Below are 17076 nucleotides of genomic sequence, written 5' to 3' on the forward strand. Positions count from 1 at the left end.
TGATGAATGTATCATCCAAATTTTCTAATGAATCTACATCACTGGATTTCACCGGTAATAGTTATTGCCTTACTGGTGCCCCTGTGTAACTGTAACATCACGCAAATGATTATTTATTTTGAATTAGATCGATACTTTAAAAACTTCTTATGGACATGATTTATGTGAAGTCAAAGTTTATTTAACTGGTAATCAGAAATGTATTCATTAACATCAGTTTTACTTATTCACGACACAGATAAATATATCAAGCAGGTTCTATCACATTTAGCAGCAAAAGTCCCTCCTCATTTTCCGCAGTTCATAAGTAAATTTGGCTGGTAAAACTTCCTTCATTATGCGTAGCTGGCAAATACCGCGATCCAGAGTTGTCTTGGTAACAAACAGACAAGAAGTATTGGCAACCGATATCGGAAACTTGTTCCGGACATCTACCTGGACTCCTTGAGAAGTTTTTTCCGGCAAGGCCCTACAAATCTCAGTTATTCAGACCCCTTTTACGCAACTCAACCGCAGTGAAGAATTGCAGACGCTGTCGGATGTCACTTCTCGTTATTGCGCAACTTTCTGCAATCAGTGTGAGGAGTGGCTTTAGAAGTTTCAATTTAATTTATTCATAGATGATCTCCGAGTGAAATTAAGGAATGATTTATGGGTTTAGGTTATAAATAAATTATTGTTAACAAGCACCATTAAAAGACACCTTTTCCTATTCTGAATATATATGGTTAACCTATATTCAGCATTTACAAAAATATAATTAATATAGCTAAATGCCTGCTTATTCCTAGCTCAGTTGAAAAAACATTGGTTTATTGGCATACTGGCATGAGCAAAAATTTTTTTGAATGATAGAAAGTATATTTTACTGCGTTTTCCCAAAATAGATCTAACAGGAAATCTTTTTGGCAGAAAATTAATTTTTTTTAATGAATAGTGTACAATTGTTATGTATGATGCGAATATAATTCAGAGACAAGAGCCTGAAGTTAGTGACGGTCACAAAATTAAACGTCATTGCTTTTTATTACCCAAGGTAAGTGCTTGATATGGCTTGATTCAGCATACAATTCTTTATTGACAATATGAAATGTTTAGGATTTATTTTCATTTTTATTTTTTCCTCTTCATTTGAGTTAATTATAGCGCAAGCCACTTATTAAAAGGACCCATGCCCTAATTTTTCTAATTCCGAAGCAAAACCGAGTCTTCATATATGAATGCTCGTGATTAATTAAAGTATTGAATGAATCAACCGAGAAACAATTAATATTATCGATACTAAAACTAACATTTTTGCCTGTTTCAATCATTCATATGACACGTGTCATGCATGATTTTAAAATTCAGACGAAATTTGGATCCATTTACATTAAAATCTGGGCATATTATCTGAACAGTTTAAAGGCATTTAAATTAATCAAGAGAATATCTAGAAGTGTGCGAACAAATGGACTTGAAAGAACGTATATACGGGTTTCCTTACCAGCTATTTTCGTATGCCCGTCTAGATGGAAGGTATGCAGTACAGTTGGACAATTCCTGTTATGAGCAGAGATTGAATGCTGTAGCTCGTCGAGTGATTGACATACGCAGAGTTTTGTGTCGAGCCCTGCGTGACTGTTTTTCCCGCTATGATGGTGGTCATGCTTAACATTAATCATGCCCCACGCAGCATCGCTGCTCAACATATACAAATTATGAGCGAGTGTGGATTGTGAAGACGACAGAAAAGCGATGCATTTGTTTTTTAGGCGCAACGACTAATTTTACGAGTTCAAGTTTAACCTATTCCGTATTTTTTTATATTTTTAAATCTATTATATTTAAGAATTTGATATGCCAAACTCGGCTCCCAGATGTCAGGTCGATAAATCACTCGAACGCATTAAATTTTATATATCCTATTTTAGTCCTTATTTGCAAACTCGCACATTGGTTATCGGTTGCAGCTGCAATATTACAGAGACTTTTAACCAGCTCCAATGTTCGAGTTACATTTTAACTGTCACGTTTGATGAGAAAAAAACGGGCATAAAATTTCAAATTCTGTTGCTTGGGATGCTGTTATTTTGGCTCATGCGAAGAACCTTTTGACTCCCACGACCGCTCTTGCTAAAAAATGTAAAATTCAGTTGCCAATATGACGCCAAATGACACGCTAGCTCGGATTCTCATTAATATCTCAAACATCCAATTCACCGCAGTGATAGTCAGAAAAAATTCGATGTAGAATCGATTTGAAAAAAATCTTTTATGTATATTAAACTTAAGCTGAGTGAGAGTTGAGATGCGAAATTCTTGTGATGGATTATATCAGGAGCTTCTATTGGTGATGACAACGTGGTAGATACGAGTGGTAGTAGCATGACAGATATTGGCTGTGACAATGTGATAGATATTGATGGTGACGATTTATAATATTAGTGGAATAATCATAATGAATTTGTTTTCATTCGATTGAATTATATTATGTTTTTATGATCTAATATGGTTCAAAATGAATATTCGCTGGCGGAACATAATTTTCAAAAGAAATTTCATTTGGACATTCAGGATTGTTTCATTTGGACAGGCACTACCCAAATAAAAATTAAGAGTGGAGCACCTATGTTTTTATGATGGCTATCGGCGGACGCCATAGGTGGAGCAACTATGATTTATACATTGAATTAAGGGTGGCGTGCACCACCTATCCTACACCTAAAACCTGCCGATGGCCCCCCTACCCGTAAAGCTCTTCTTCCGCTAATAACTACCCATTGGCACCGGTGGCGCATCAATGAGTCACCGATGGCCACCTTTAAAATGAAGTCAATAAAAAATTTTCCTTTAATTTAAAATCCGATGCCTCTGCATTTACTGATATTGCTTCATTCAATCACCATTCTAAGGTCTACGTATGCTAATCTACCATGACAGTACAAGTAACAATGTTAGACATACAGCAGGAACAAATTATCAGAGTACCATACACATACCTCTTGAGAAATCGACTTGAAGAAACTCCCTGCCTGCAGGATTCGAACTCCGATCTCACTCACGCGAAGCCGAGCCTCTACCGTTGAGCCATCGGAGAGGACATGGCAGTGGAGTAATTTTGAAAGATTTAACTGAAGTATTGCAAATATTAATTTCGTCAAATGGGAGAAGTTAATGCTACCACCGTGATGATTAGATGGTTCCATCTACAATTTTATTTGAACATGCTGCTATATTCGATTAAACAGCCGCTAAAAGAAGGTTCATTTATCCATAACGAACGATTGTTCAGCTCAGAGTAAAGGCTACGGGAAATGCTTAGTAAGTATCGAAGTTTCGTAATGTGAACATTACACCAATTTTGACTGCAGTTTGATTCGATATATTATCACCAAGAATATTCTTACGTGATATAAGGAATTGATACTACATGATTATTTTGAAATGTCAGGCGTGAAATACATACACCACTACTAGTCACTATTTTTCTCTAGCCTAATCTTTAGTTTTTGCTTAGGAAAGATACCGGGGCCACTTTATTAGAAATTTAAACTTAAAATGGAAATAATTATCTGACTGTATATTAAATTTCACTATCGAAGTCAGGATGGAAAACCGAATTTTTACTCGTATCCTTTGCGTAAAAAGGATACTTTTGTGACGAGCAAATTACCCGGAAAGCACATGTTTCAAGCAGGACGAGGTAAAGATTAGTAGGAAGCTCAACGCCGACGCGCGTCAAGCCAACCCGTGCGTCAACCCAACCGGTATGATCGTGTGCTTACTGGACTCTCTAATCTCTCGCTGCGCTTGATGTCTCCGCTGTGCTTTGCAAAGATGCCGAGCCGCTGTCGACTACGTCAACGTGGCTTTTGAATTTAGATATATGGGGCAACTTGAGAAAATTGTAAATATTATGGAACACACTTAATTGACCCATACAATTTATACTTAATGAAGCAATAATTATATAATTAGTCTCAATTGATCGCAATATTTCCAGCACAGCCAGTTGGCGCATACACAAAATTCACAATAAATTTCCGCAATATTTCAGGTGGACATGAGAAATTGGACTGTCATCAATGGAAAAACTGTATTTATTGTAGTAAAATTTTCCATTGTTCCTCGGACAATTTATATCAGGAACAGTCTGATACATGGCCAGTAGCTTCACTTTGGCTTGAAAAGTTTGTGAAATCCTTGCTTCTGTCTGTCAGTTTTATTGGTACCTACCGAATTCACGCTAAATTTTCTTGACACAACTTAATCTTAAAAGCCAAGTACACAGAACGAAGTAATGGTTTCGTCTTGATCTTGAATGACCCGCAACCCAATAACACCAAAACTATGTTGGATAAATTATTACAGTGGCAAATACCTTCGTGCAGAGTGTAGGCAAACGGTTTTCAGTGGCTTAAAAGAGATTTGCCTGCAATGCGCTACCAATTATTCAGACCCTATACTTCATCAATGGATTCATAGATGACTGCCACCTTTACTCGCCACCCTCTCGATTTATTGATGTTTTATTGTCGATTTTTGACAGATCTGGCCACCCACTGTTACGCCACCTATAAACTGCTATTGCCACCTATATTCATCGGTGCACCACCCTTAATTTTTATTTGGGTATAGCTGTCGTTTGTTTTATTTTAACACAAAGTGTTTTATGTTTCATAAATTGACAGATAACGTAGTAAGGCTAATTTGAAAAGACTCTGTTGCTTATTTCATTTATCGACAGACAGTTGTTTGTTTCATTAGAAAGACTGCTGCTTTATTCGAACAGACGCTGATGTTTGACTCGACTGGACTTACTCATTAATGGTTTTATTTAGCGACCGACACTGTACGTTATTTATTTCATATTCACAGATGACATTGCTTGTTTTAATGGGGCTGGCCATGTTGCTTGTTTCGATTATTAAGTTGCAATTATCATGGTGATTCTTGCAATTATGACTAGTTATAGATTCTGATGATATTCAGTTTGAAATTTTGGCTTTTCAATGATCCGCATTGACATTTTTTATTGATAACAACCAATGTTTCGTTCAGTGCGATCTAAATTGTTCCAGATTGTAAAGATCCTGGTCATCTTGACCTTATTTTTTTAATGGCGTCCAGGTTTTTTATAGTCTCAATTTAGGCGGTACGATAGCCATCCTTCAAGAGAGCAGGGCCTATACTTTCAAAAAAAGTTAAGAGATTGTAAGTTCATCAGCCAATCATTTGGCCTTTCAAGCCAAATCCACCAATCATAGACAAGAAAATAGAGCGTAAGTACTTACGTTCACTTAGCGCGTTTTGAAAGTATGGCCCCAGGAATCAATATCGGTTGCGTGACGCGTTGCTATCGCTCGCACTTGCCACTGATAAATCATAAAAATATAAGGTAATATTGCTGCTATACCGCTATCAATGACACTTTTTTTGGACTGAGCCTTCCATTGAATGCTTGTTCGAAAGTCGCACAATGAAAAGTTTCAGGTATAAAGTCACCGTTTTACTATGAAAAAAAAAAGGTGAAATATCAATGAAATCTTGTCTTGTTTTGTGAAACGTTCATCGTTAACGAGAGCTTTATTTGGTGATCGAGCTAGCACTGGAAGACTGTAATAATTTTCCACTTACTGATAACAAAAATTCTTCTTTTATTTTTCTTCGTGTCGCTTGGGGAATTCTCAAAACAATTCAAAAAGATGAAAGTTATCCTCAAATAATTTAGTTTTTTCCTAAAAAATATTCCTCTATTAAATAAAGCTATTATTCAATGAGCTTCCAGTCTACCTTCAGGTGTTACCATGTTAGTTAAAATTATTCCCCAATCGGCATGACATATCCGTTAACATAACGACGATATTCCAGATGTAAACAATAGAGGTTAATGGAAGGAAGGCTCAGAATTTTCCGATCATATTAGAACTAGATTTATTTTATGCGCACCAAAATAAAATATTTATAATTATGATCCATTGTGCCACGATGTCGATACGCTCATTGAAGTGCTCGAGCAAATAAGGCATAAGCTATAGAATCACAGCGTTCCACTTTACCTTGTTACATTATGCACATAACTCTTCTTATTTTTATGGAGTAAGAAGAGTTGCATCCAAAATATCTGGCAAACAGATATTCATTAAAATGTATGTGCAAGAAATTTGGGCTTCGGGATAGCATGCTAGTTTTTTTTTTGTCCTCATATATTTATATATGTAATATATTGTCCTGTATTTACGCATCTACCTGTAACGAAACTTAAGTCTACGTTTTAGTGATATGTTTGCACAATATAATACTAATGTTTCATTTGTAAAAAAAATTTAAAGGAGGAGAGAAAATTTTAGGATATACAAAAATAATTAGAATAATTTTTTTGTTTGTTTCTGCGCAGACGAGGCGATGTCGCCGTTGCTTTTGTTATTCGTGATCTCTACAGCATCCGGCGATGGAACGTCTAAAAGTAAGTTTCATCATTTCATATCAATGAATTGAGTGTATAGTATGTGTAGAGTGTGTTCCAGTATGTGCAGATTGGGTTGGAAGTCTGGGTTTAGTTCGTAATTATAGTCTGGGACCATGCTGTTCCAGAAACAAAAAATATATCATAGTGAATTTTGTAATATTTATGAATTATGTACATAGTTGAGCTTATGATACGGGTGAATTTAGTAGTGTAACATTTACGATGAGTTTTATTGAATGTTCACTTCTGATAAAATGGCGTTGTTAGTTTTATATATAGCTCGGCCACCATGCTAATGCTCCAGTGAATACATTACTCGCTAGGAACTTTTATTCAACACACACTCGCGCACAAACTAACGGAGAAACACAAACAAATACTAAATTAATTATTTTGCGTATACTCTTGAAAAGTATTTTACAGCGCTTCCTGGCACGCAACTGAAGCGCATTTAGCATCAGTTTGAAGTAATATCCGGAGACAAAGATAATAATATTGAAGCAATTTTTTTACACGCAGTGAGTGCAGAAGCATTAGAGCTTATTATTTTCTACCTCTCATCGGTCAGCCAATTGGATAATTTCAGCCTGTAAGATACATGCCAGTGAGATGCTTTTTATGTGGATAATTTTTACTTGCCAATACTGATAATAATTTGATTGTCAATGTTAATAATTTAATTATCACTGTTAATAATTTAATTGTCACTGTTAATAATTTAATTATCACTGTTAATAATATAATTGTCACTTTTGACAATTTAATTCTTACTGTTAATATTTAATTTTTTCAATCGTCACTTCTAACTCTGAAGCAGGCTTTAGAAAAATCCAATCATATTACACAGACATCAATTATTCAGGAGTTTGTATTACTTTTCTACTTCACCACCACGTTCGTTAACACCTCCATCCAGAACACCAAGCATTATTTTACTTTCTTATGTCACGAGTTCATTCCCTGTGCAACATAACGCAACAACGCAGCACAACGTTGACGCTATACAGCTTTCATGTGATGTACTTAAGCAAATAGTGACTCAAGTTTACAACAACAAATTACCATTAAATAAAATATTAATTGCTAGTTATTTTAAAGAAAGTGCTGCTTCCGGTAATTCGATTTCTGTATTGTGTTGTCCTGGTATCTTCATGAACAATTTTGTAATATACTGCGGCTTGAGCATACAAAAATCTGCATTGTGGAATGTAAAGTAGTATTGCTGGAAATGATGTGATTGGTTTTATAGAGAGGTGTCAGCATATGATAACTAGATATTGCAATAAATCGTAACTCACAAACGAAACAATGTCATTAGATTGTTTTATGTTTTTGGCTTGTAAATTGACCTTAAAAATTTTCTGTGGTTGATGTTCGAAAAGGAAATTTGCTGCGCAAAATTATGGACCACGTTACTATTTTTGCAGGCAGTCCTCAGCAATACCTTACTCTGAAAGCAGCAAAGTCTGCGGGCGTGAAGGAAGAGCCAGCGTTTGAAATAGTGGACCTGTACCCTCTCAACCACTATACAAAAGTTGTGAATAATTCCGTAAGCAACATTACCGGCCAGATCGGGTCATCCGTCTTCCTGCCGTGCCGCACACAGCATTCACTGGAGAGACAGGTTAGTATTGTACTACATTTACCGTATATGCATTTGGGTTAAGAGCAACATCGGAGAATCTTATGAATATTCGAGACAAACACTCAGATGCTTACGGGCTTCAGACAATACTCACTGGGTGGGTGAGTAGTAATACATGTAGATAAATAATATGTGATGAGAGTGCGGAGGAATTTCCAGTTGTAACAAACTTATTTTAGTCCGATTCACTGCGCGCTGTGGCTTCAATGGCTCGTCATATCCCCTCAAGGGACTGAAGACATAGATGCAACGTCGGAGTGCGTGTGCACTTCCGAGCATCTCCGGTGATTTGTCTGTGTCGGAGTTCGAGCTATACGCCGCCTACGCCTCATTTGTCTCGAATAATATTATTATATTAGGCTATCTGAACGAATAAGAAGATATTTGCAAGGTTGTGTTGAAAGCAGTGGAAAAGCGCTCGTCTTGCTGGTAAATATTATATTCTAAAATAGCTCGAATTCTACTAATATAATCTAAAATTATACATATCTACAGTCGTTAAATTAGTAGGCATATTCTAAATTATTGACGAAGTCGTACCATTTAATGGCTTAGGAACACAACGAACACATAACGACGGAACAAACAACACGATTCCTGAAAGAGACGCACGTTCCACGGCATTAACCTAATCTAACCTCGAGAAAAGCCTTGGCTTCATACAGAATAATTCAAGTGCGTTGCAAAGAGAAAGTTCGTTTATACTACTCGTACCAAGAGCGGCAAATGCAATTTAGAGGAAAGTTTCAGTGTTTTCAGAGGTCCATCTGGTGTGCAGTTGGCGAAAACAATTCGAAACGAAATTAAGTTGATCACTATTAGGAAACGAAAGATGGTTAGGAAACTTTGGTCACTTATCTCAGCCTATTAATATTGATAATGATCGGAATAGATAATTAGTGTTTTTAAAGCCGTGGAGTAATTAATTATTTTCCTTCAAGATAACTAATAAAAAAGAAATTTATCTACCTAAAATTGACAGCTCAAATTCAAAACTTAAGACATTAGTTAAGGGATTGTAAATGTTGCAAGTATCGTGTTCACATAATTCAGCCCACTAATAAATTTATGTAGATAATTCATTACTTAGGTACAAAATAACGGGCACCAGTTATTTTGTAACTGACATTAACTAATTAACTAGTTTCCGCGTGTTGATTTGCAGGTGTCATGGGTACGGAGGCGTGACTGGCACATTCTCACGTCAGGACTCACATCCTACACGAAGGAGCGTCGGTTCAGTGTGCACCATCCCGAGGGTAGCACCGAGTGGACGCTAGCCGTCAAGTACCTCACGCTGGATGATGCCGGTACCTACGAGTGCCAGGTAGGGTGGATTTCACTATAGATACATGAGTGGTTTGCAGGAACTGCTGAACTTTTTTTTTCAATGGATGTTAATCGGAGATTCGCGTAGATACTCATGGGAGCCAAATAAGGCGGATCTCATTATCGAAGCATTGATGTACTGCAGCAACTGCTGAACGCAAGACTTACAAAACGGACATTTATTCTCAAGACGTTGATAGAAGAATCGCAGCACCGATACCAACAAGGGAGCTAGTCGGAAATCATTTGTAGCTCATGATGGTAATGCAAGGCAACTTGAAGTTATCATTGCACACTTCGTATACTCGATCAGGGGCCTAGAATGCTACCGGTATATATGAGTGCCAGGTAGGGCGGTGCTTACGAATGTCTTCTTGGTGCGAGGTACAAACCGATAAACATAAAAGGCGCACACTTAATGCTGAGATCTAGATGGCCAAAGTTGCGTAATTATGACAACCAATAGCTAATAATGCCACGGATAGCAAAAAACTCTGTCGGAATTGAGAAATAAGTATCATCCGGTATGTTACGATGCTGATTAAAAATGTCGACTAGAGAATATCGACAAATAAGCAATTAAAGTTTGAAATTTTCCGTAAGCCTGAAGCATTTTGAAGTACCTGATTGACCTGGCTTCTGAAGTGCTGGTCGATCAAAACCAATTGCCTAATACGACAATATTTAGAGGATGTCATGATTTTTGCTTGAAATATTTTACAGAACACAGCACAGAACAAAAGATTGTTATGCAGTTGTAGAAGAGACACAATGGGGTTGGTGCAAAGAAATTTAACTACGGGATTCTCTAAATCTCCTAGGACCTCTTCGTATCTTAGTCATCAAACAAATGGACTCCCTCATAATTAATTTCTGGCTATATCTCCTCGTAGGCTACAAAGATTTCTTGGTGGCGTGTTATAGGGTAGCATCTGTATTGATCCGTTCCATGGTTTTAGCGTCATCAGCCGTGATTGGACAGGTTGTTTTGGGTGCTTCGTCGGCAATACATTGGATTTACATTAATTGAAAAAATATAACTCAGTACTCACTGCAGTGAGTGACAGAGAGCGCATTTTCTCGTCGGCGAAAACGTGAAGTCACGGACGGACAGACGGACATGGCGAGAAAAATAGTGCATTTTTTCATAAATGAGAAAATGCGCTAAAAAGATGCGACGAATCGCTCGGAACATTTCTGTAACTGATGTCATAAAAGTCTTGAATAAAGTACATTCTATGGACTGAAAATTTGCCTTTGATTCTGTTAATCTGAACATCAAATCGGGCAAGACACAATTACATCCAGTTTTGAAATGAAGTTTGGGTGGTGCGTTCAGCCCATCAGCGATGTGTACAAATGATTTTTGGATGTCATAATCGTTGCATTGAAAACTAAAAAGGCACTATGGCTCGAATGATTTGTTATATTGTTATATATATTACCTTCCTCTTGTTCAGATTGATTGTTCACACGCATTGCTATGTACAGTTAATTAATCCTGCAACGATACTCCCATATTTAATTGGACCGCGGCAGCCTCTTCTCCCACTCCTACAAATTGCCAGTTCCAAATTAACCCGTGAAGAGATGTGACTGGAATAAAAATTAAGAAATCCCCTGGTAAAGAATTTCTTCATATCAGAAAACATTACTGTTTAAAATCGGGATCGTTCAATGTTTCTCATTTTTAACACCATCAAAAAAGCAACGGCTGGAAGAATATTATATATAATCTCGAAAAATACTAAACTTTACTGAGTACTTATAGTCCGGTAATGTTAAACTTTTTGTGTATATTCTTCCTAACCTGGTTTTCCTCGTGACCGAGTACACATGCAGTCTTTATGTTGCCCTGGCCTAAATGATCTGTAAAATTTCGTATTTGTTCATAATTCAAAGTTAATTATGGAATGATTCGATAGGATTGCAGAAATCAGGAGTGGCCAGAATAGTAATTATCGGTGGAATAACATGAACATTCTGTTATGGATAAATAATACTATATCAGCTACATCATTTGCCTAAAGATTATTAATCTACGTTCGTACTAATGTCCGTGAAAGCTTAAATCGATTTTTATAACTGATTATAAGCCAAGTTGTATGGGAACACCGAGTTCACTTTCAGTTTCCTTCGATGACAAATGGTTTCCAAGAAAGTCTTTACACTGAAATTGTTCAAAATCTTGCACACAAGGTATGGCGATATCTGATATTTTTCTCCAAAGAGGATGAGAATTATTTAATAATTTTATCAAACAGAATGACTCCCGAACCGGCAGCACTTCTGCCGGTTCCTCTCAATTATTCCACCCATTCCTTTAAATGGGTAATTTGAAACAAGGCACTATAGTTACCTCCCTTATAGTTATCATATCAATTGACATTACTTTAATTAGCAAAGGCTCATTCTGTCTTCACTGAGCATAATGACGAATAAATCTTTGCAATTATTTACAATTTATGATCTAGAAGACCATAAAGCATCATAAATTTGGAATGACCACGCTCGCAATCTCTGCAACTTGACATGGCATTTTCAGGTTCCGGCAGCTTGACGCAGTGTCAAGTTGTACATGGTATAAATAAAAGACATGGTTATGGTCACGACTATGGTACTTATTGTACCGTTAGTGAGTATCAGGAAGGTAAAATAGAAGATACTACTATCAGTTATGGTTAAAGCTATAGCAACAATTGTTAGGTTATCACAGTTCAACTCAAGTTACATTGGATTGCAGGCAATGGCTTTAAAATTTCCTTGATCATCCAATTTAGGTCGTGCGAGCAATAGCCGGCTCGTGTGTGTTGTGGAGGTAACTCATCCGTTCCTTTATGATCGCGTCAAATATTATTATAATGCAAATAAATTCTATGCCTAAATAATATTGATAATTTCTTATCCACATCATCTCTAATACGATCAAAAACGCACCATTTTACGACTTTTTTTTAGCTAGGCTCATCTTATTTTTGCCCAGTAGAAACCATACCTCATTAAAATATCCCGTTTTATCTACTAACGTCTTCCAATACCGTTCAAAAGTTGATCCCATATGACTAATAAGTGCATTGTCATTCATTCCAGATATCAGGAGGAGCAGGCATGGTATCGCAGTTGTCAATACTGACTGTGGTGGTACCACAGGCTGTGATACCAGGGAACGGAGAGTACCACGTTGACACTGGCTCTACCATCTCCCTTACTTGCTTCATCGAGAAGGTAAACTTCTTCATTAGGTCATTATTTTTTTAATCAGTTTATCAAAGATTTTTTTCACTCGCATCATACAATATTGCTCATAATGGATTTTCCTTTCTCATTATCACTTACTAAACATAATATTAACAACCTAACCACTAAGTATAGTCTTCAGTCAAAACTGAAGAAACACTTTTCATTTGTCTCAAATATTTTAGCAGATTAAATCTCATATTGGATCCCTATTAACTGAGTGCAGGTGGTTAACAAAAGGGCGAGCGTAATATTCCTTGCTCTAGAACAATGCCCTCTGGAGATCTTAATGCTCAGAAGCATAAGGAATTTCTTATTCGAATAAAACTGCGTCGACTGCGGGACTTTTTTATTCTGAAGGAAGACTGTAGCGATGGAATCAACATGCGAGTTATTCAATCTGCCATTTCTAATTTTTAATTCTATCTCTAAAATGGTTTATTCCGCCATCTTTTACCGGATTTGTTTCAGCAAAATTGTTTCATCCAAATATTCTGTGCGACTTTTGAATACAACATGAAAGCATACTCAGGAACATGCTGCATCTTTCTTTTATTAAATCATAGTTATATAATTCACGACATGATAACGCATCATGACACCATCAATTATAGATAACCCATGCCAAATAAATGCAGGATCAAGTGCAGCGCTCATGAACATAAATGTGTAATAAAAATGAATATCAATAAAATAATACGTTCAATACTTCTTTGTATACAAACTTGTAACTGTGTTGTGGACATCTATCATCTCTGAATTGTAAATTTGTTGCACGAATGGAAATTCAATCATTTTAAAATTCAATATTGCAATTTTTATTGCATTAATTTATCCGTAGCCTGGCAAATGAATAACAGTTATGCACAGAAATAAAGACTATACAGACTTCTGTAGTCCATTTGCCACGCTAAGTGCATCGCCGAGCTAAAATAAATAATTTAATATGTTCATTGTCGTAACTTACATTTTTCATGACCTCCACTGAATATTTGAAGAGAATAAATGATTTGCTAATGCTACTCCTTGTTGATACAACTCAGTTGGTTCAACTCACAAATTTTCAAACATTTATTTATGAATTATTCCATGATCCATTACTAATTCATTTTTTGCAGCATTCCGAATACATTTATATCAGTATATTGATACATGAAGAATTGATGATTAATTATTGAAAATATTCGCATTTCGACACTACGTATAAAGTTCAACGTAACCTTGATATCATTAGTAAGGGGTAGGGACGTAGCAGCCCCAGGCCACGCTGTGCGCAGCCTTCATATTCCTCCGCCTTCAGCCCCAGTAGGGTACTCGTCCTCGCAGCCGGGGTCCCTGGTACTGGTCATGCAGTGTACTTTTATACAGTGCTCCTCTTTTATACAATGTACTTCTTTGATACAGTGTACTTCTTTGATACAGTGTACTTCTTTGATACAGTGTACTTCTTTAATACAGTGCACTTCTTTGCGCCTGGGTACAGTAGAGGATCTTCGCAGTATATACATGTTGGGGCCATTACATTCTTGTGTTACATATCAAAACATGTTCTCTAGCTGTTATTGGTATGCATTAAGTTGTCCTGGCAGAGTATGGCAAGATCTCAGAATATGATATGTAAATGCTCAACCCATATGGGCATCGGCAGAGTAAGGTAGCACAGCCGTTCATTTTTTCAGTATCCAGAACACTCTTTTGCCGTGCAAAAGTACGGAAGACTTACCTTCAATTTTCTCAACATCTTTTACCCTAGTATGCCCTACTAGAGTACCGGAGCGCCTGCAGTAAATGTTTTCTTTTTCTTTCACCCTCTTGTTCCCAAGCAAGTTACTGAAGCACCGCAGTACACGTTCTCTTCATCTTTTTCCCTGTTGTGCCCCGGCAGAGTACAGTGGCACCGCAGTACATATGTTATTCTTCTTTTACCCTCATGTGCCCTCACAGAGTACAGAAGCACCGCAATATATTTTCTGGTACCACAACTCGCGCATAGTTCATAAATAACTAAAGAAAAAGTTTATTTTTCCTGCGTTCCAGAGTCGCGTGGCGCCGTTGTACATTTTCTGGTACCACAACTCGCGCATGATCAACTACGACCAGGAGCGCGGTGGGGTGGTCGTTCACATGGAAACGGAGCCTCGCGTCATGTCGCGTCTCACCATCGCCGACGCCCGACCCTCAGACTCCGGCAACTACACATGCGACGCAGACAACACAGAAGCTGCCAGTATCACTGTATACATCACTCAAGGTCAGAAATATGGTCATGATTTTCTGGCCTATATGTAAGAATTAATTTTGCGTAATTTTGTCTTCATGATGGACATAACGCAAATTATTTTACAATATTATTATTTGGGAAAGCAAATAATTCGAATATTTTCGGTTCCAGATATTAGCTTTGAATTATTCATAAAATTTGATCAAATTTATATAATTGCAGCTCTTAATTTCTCAAATTGTAATTGCGGTAGGCCCTCAATTTTGCTGCCCTAAATTGAGCCAACTGCGGCTTCGCATTATGGAATGTCAGCGAGCGAGCATTAAGTCGCATCCAGTTTACGTAACCTCAGCACGAACACTACGGCCTGACAAGGTCAAGTGCGACGTCTCCGTCGTTATTGAATCAAAGAAAAAAATCGTATAGGCCAGCCAACTAGATGGCCGCGGCTGTCACTCGGGAATTTTTGTAGTCGGCTAGCAAAGCCTGTTGTTTTCCAACTAGTTTGCGGTTCTTGATGGAATGGGTATTCATTTCTCCTTCCATTCCCCTTAAAATTCAGTTACAATGCAGGACGGAAGTGAGTGGCTATTGAAAGTTATTTTAGCTTGAGATCATAACTTTAAATATTGTAGTTTTCTTGTCTATTTATAGTCTATTTTTTTATCATTTTTCTTGTCCATTAAAGCATAAAAAGAGAATTATAGTTACGGAAAAGAAAAGTTCAAGTGAAATTCAAGTGAAAATTCAAGTGATAAGAAAAATCATAGAGCATAAATCACCTGAATAAATTATAACCGAATTGAAATTATAACTTTATTCCCTTTTTTTCAGGCAACAAAATTGCTGCGATTAAGCCCAGGGGCGTAAATCACGGCTCGCTCCTACAGATTTCAGTTGGAGTAATTTTTGTAACCGCAATTTTCGAGCATTTTTTTCTCACTATTTTTATCCGTAGAAGTTTTATGAATATTCCAAGCTTGATACCGCTGCCTGACTAGATTGAACACGCTTCTATCGCCCAACTGCATTTATTATTATTCCAGATGGCAGAGATTCTCGGTGAATAACCTAGATGTTTGATGGTAAATCATGTAAGATGTCATACTATAATTTCCAAATTTATAAATTCCAAAACTATATAAGGAAGTTTTGTGTTGTGAATATAATTCGCTATACATTGTTCGATTTTCATTTTTCAAAAAATTATTAAGCCGATGATTCCATAAAGCAAGATTGTGAATATTCAGATCGTAAACAAATATGCAAAGTTTAAAGGTTATTTTTATTTAAACTGAAATTGATTACATACATCCATAATGATGATACAACCATAACCTGAATAACGGGCTTCAAGCAGGCACTATTTTACTGAGAAAAGAGTACAAGTTCTTTGAAAGTTCCACGAGTGAAACGAATGCAGGAAAAAATTATTTGTGTCATTCTAACTTCTGTTTAGTTTTGATTTTGGTTTTTGTCTTCGTAAGACAAGTTTTAATTTCTCTAAGTGTGAACTTTCAATGTCTTCTGTGATTTATACACCAGTTAGAAATAAGTAGTTTAAGATACGGTATAAATTGAGCAAAAATGTCTTCTATATGAATGGCTCATTGAAAATTATGAATATATTTCCATTTAAACTGTTTCGTTTTACTATCCAACAGCTACTGTCAGACGATATTTAGAAATAAGTAATACGAATATATCGATGTTAGAACTCCAAATTATCAAAACATCCAAATGCAAAGTAACAGAAATGTTTGAGTTTTTGAAATTCTACAAAGGAAATCGTCTAAAAATTACACTTATACAAAAGAATTCAAGTATTCAAGTCTCATGAGGTTGACACAAGACAAGAGCAACTTTCAGGCCTTGAAACAAAATATTCGGTGTCATTCACTAAAATTTGGCGACTTGCTGCGACAAAGTCATCCTAAAGAAACTCTTTCTAAATCAACATTCTACGAAAGACTTGATCTGTTTCAATACATGTGTAGGAGAATACATGTAGGAGAATAACGGCAGGGTAGGAGAATACGTCTACAACGCCCATCGCATAAATAAAATGTAAATAATAAAAATAACGTGATCATTTACAGTGGTGAATAACACAAAATATCAATAATTTAAGAATTTTGCATTCCAATACGTGCGTCGAAAAAACCAAATTAACAGTGAAGTTCATTTAATAGA

The 17076-nt window shown here is 36.6% G+C and overlaps 1 protein-coding gene across 2 annotated transcripts; it reads left to right on the top strand.

Moving 5' to 3' along the window:
* The first annotated feature begins 771 nt into the window (after window positions 1–771).
* On the top strand, window positions 772–16475 carry LOC108682275 (hemicentin-2). Of its 2 annotated transcripts, XM_047884037.1 has the most exons (8): window positions 772–1036; window positions 6380–6448; window positions 7879–8075; window positions 9262–9423; window positions 12516–12650; window positions 14548–14568; window positions 14721–14913; window positions 15718–16475. In XM_047884037.1, the coding sequence occupies exons 2-8, from the start codon at window positions 6388–6390 to the stop codon at window positions 15882–15884; spliced, it is 936 nt and encodes a 311-aa protein (XP_047739993.1). In that variant the 5' UTR covers window positions 772–1036; window positions 6380–6387; the 3' UTR covers window positions 15885–16475. The 2 variants fall into 2 exon arrangements, with proteins under 2 accessions (XP_047739993.1, XP_018026903.1); XM_018171414.2 differs by lacking the exon at window positions 14548–14568 and having other exon boundaries at window positions 774–1036; window positions 14700–14913.
* Window positions 16476–17076: the final 601 nt, after the last annotated feature.

The sequence above is a fragment of the Hyalella azteca genome, unplaced genomic scaffold (assembly GCF_000764305.2).
Source record: "Hyalella azteca isolate HAZT.00-mixed unplaced genomic scaffold, Hazt_2.0.2 contig182, whole genome shotgun sequence".
NCBI lineage: Eukaryota > Metazoa > Arthropoda > Malacostraca > Amphipoda > Hyalellidae > Hyalella > Hyalella azteca.

Bases quoted from the DNA above. Each gene is read 5' to 3' on its own strand.
- LOC108682275 (XM_047884037.1), top strand. From the start codon at position 6,388: ATGTCGCCGTTGCTTTTGTTATTCGTGATCTCTACAGCATCCGGCGAT. The intron at 6,449-7,878 runs GTAAGTTTCATC...CTATTTTTGCAG, and splicing joins CGGCGATGGAACGTCTAAAA to GCAGTCCTCAGCAATACCTT. The intron at 9,424-12,515 runs GTAGGGTGGATT...CATTCATTCCAG, and splicing joins CCGGTACCTACGAGTGCCAG to ATATCAGGAGGAGCAGGCAT.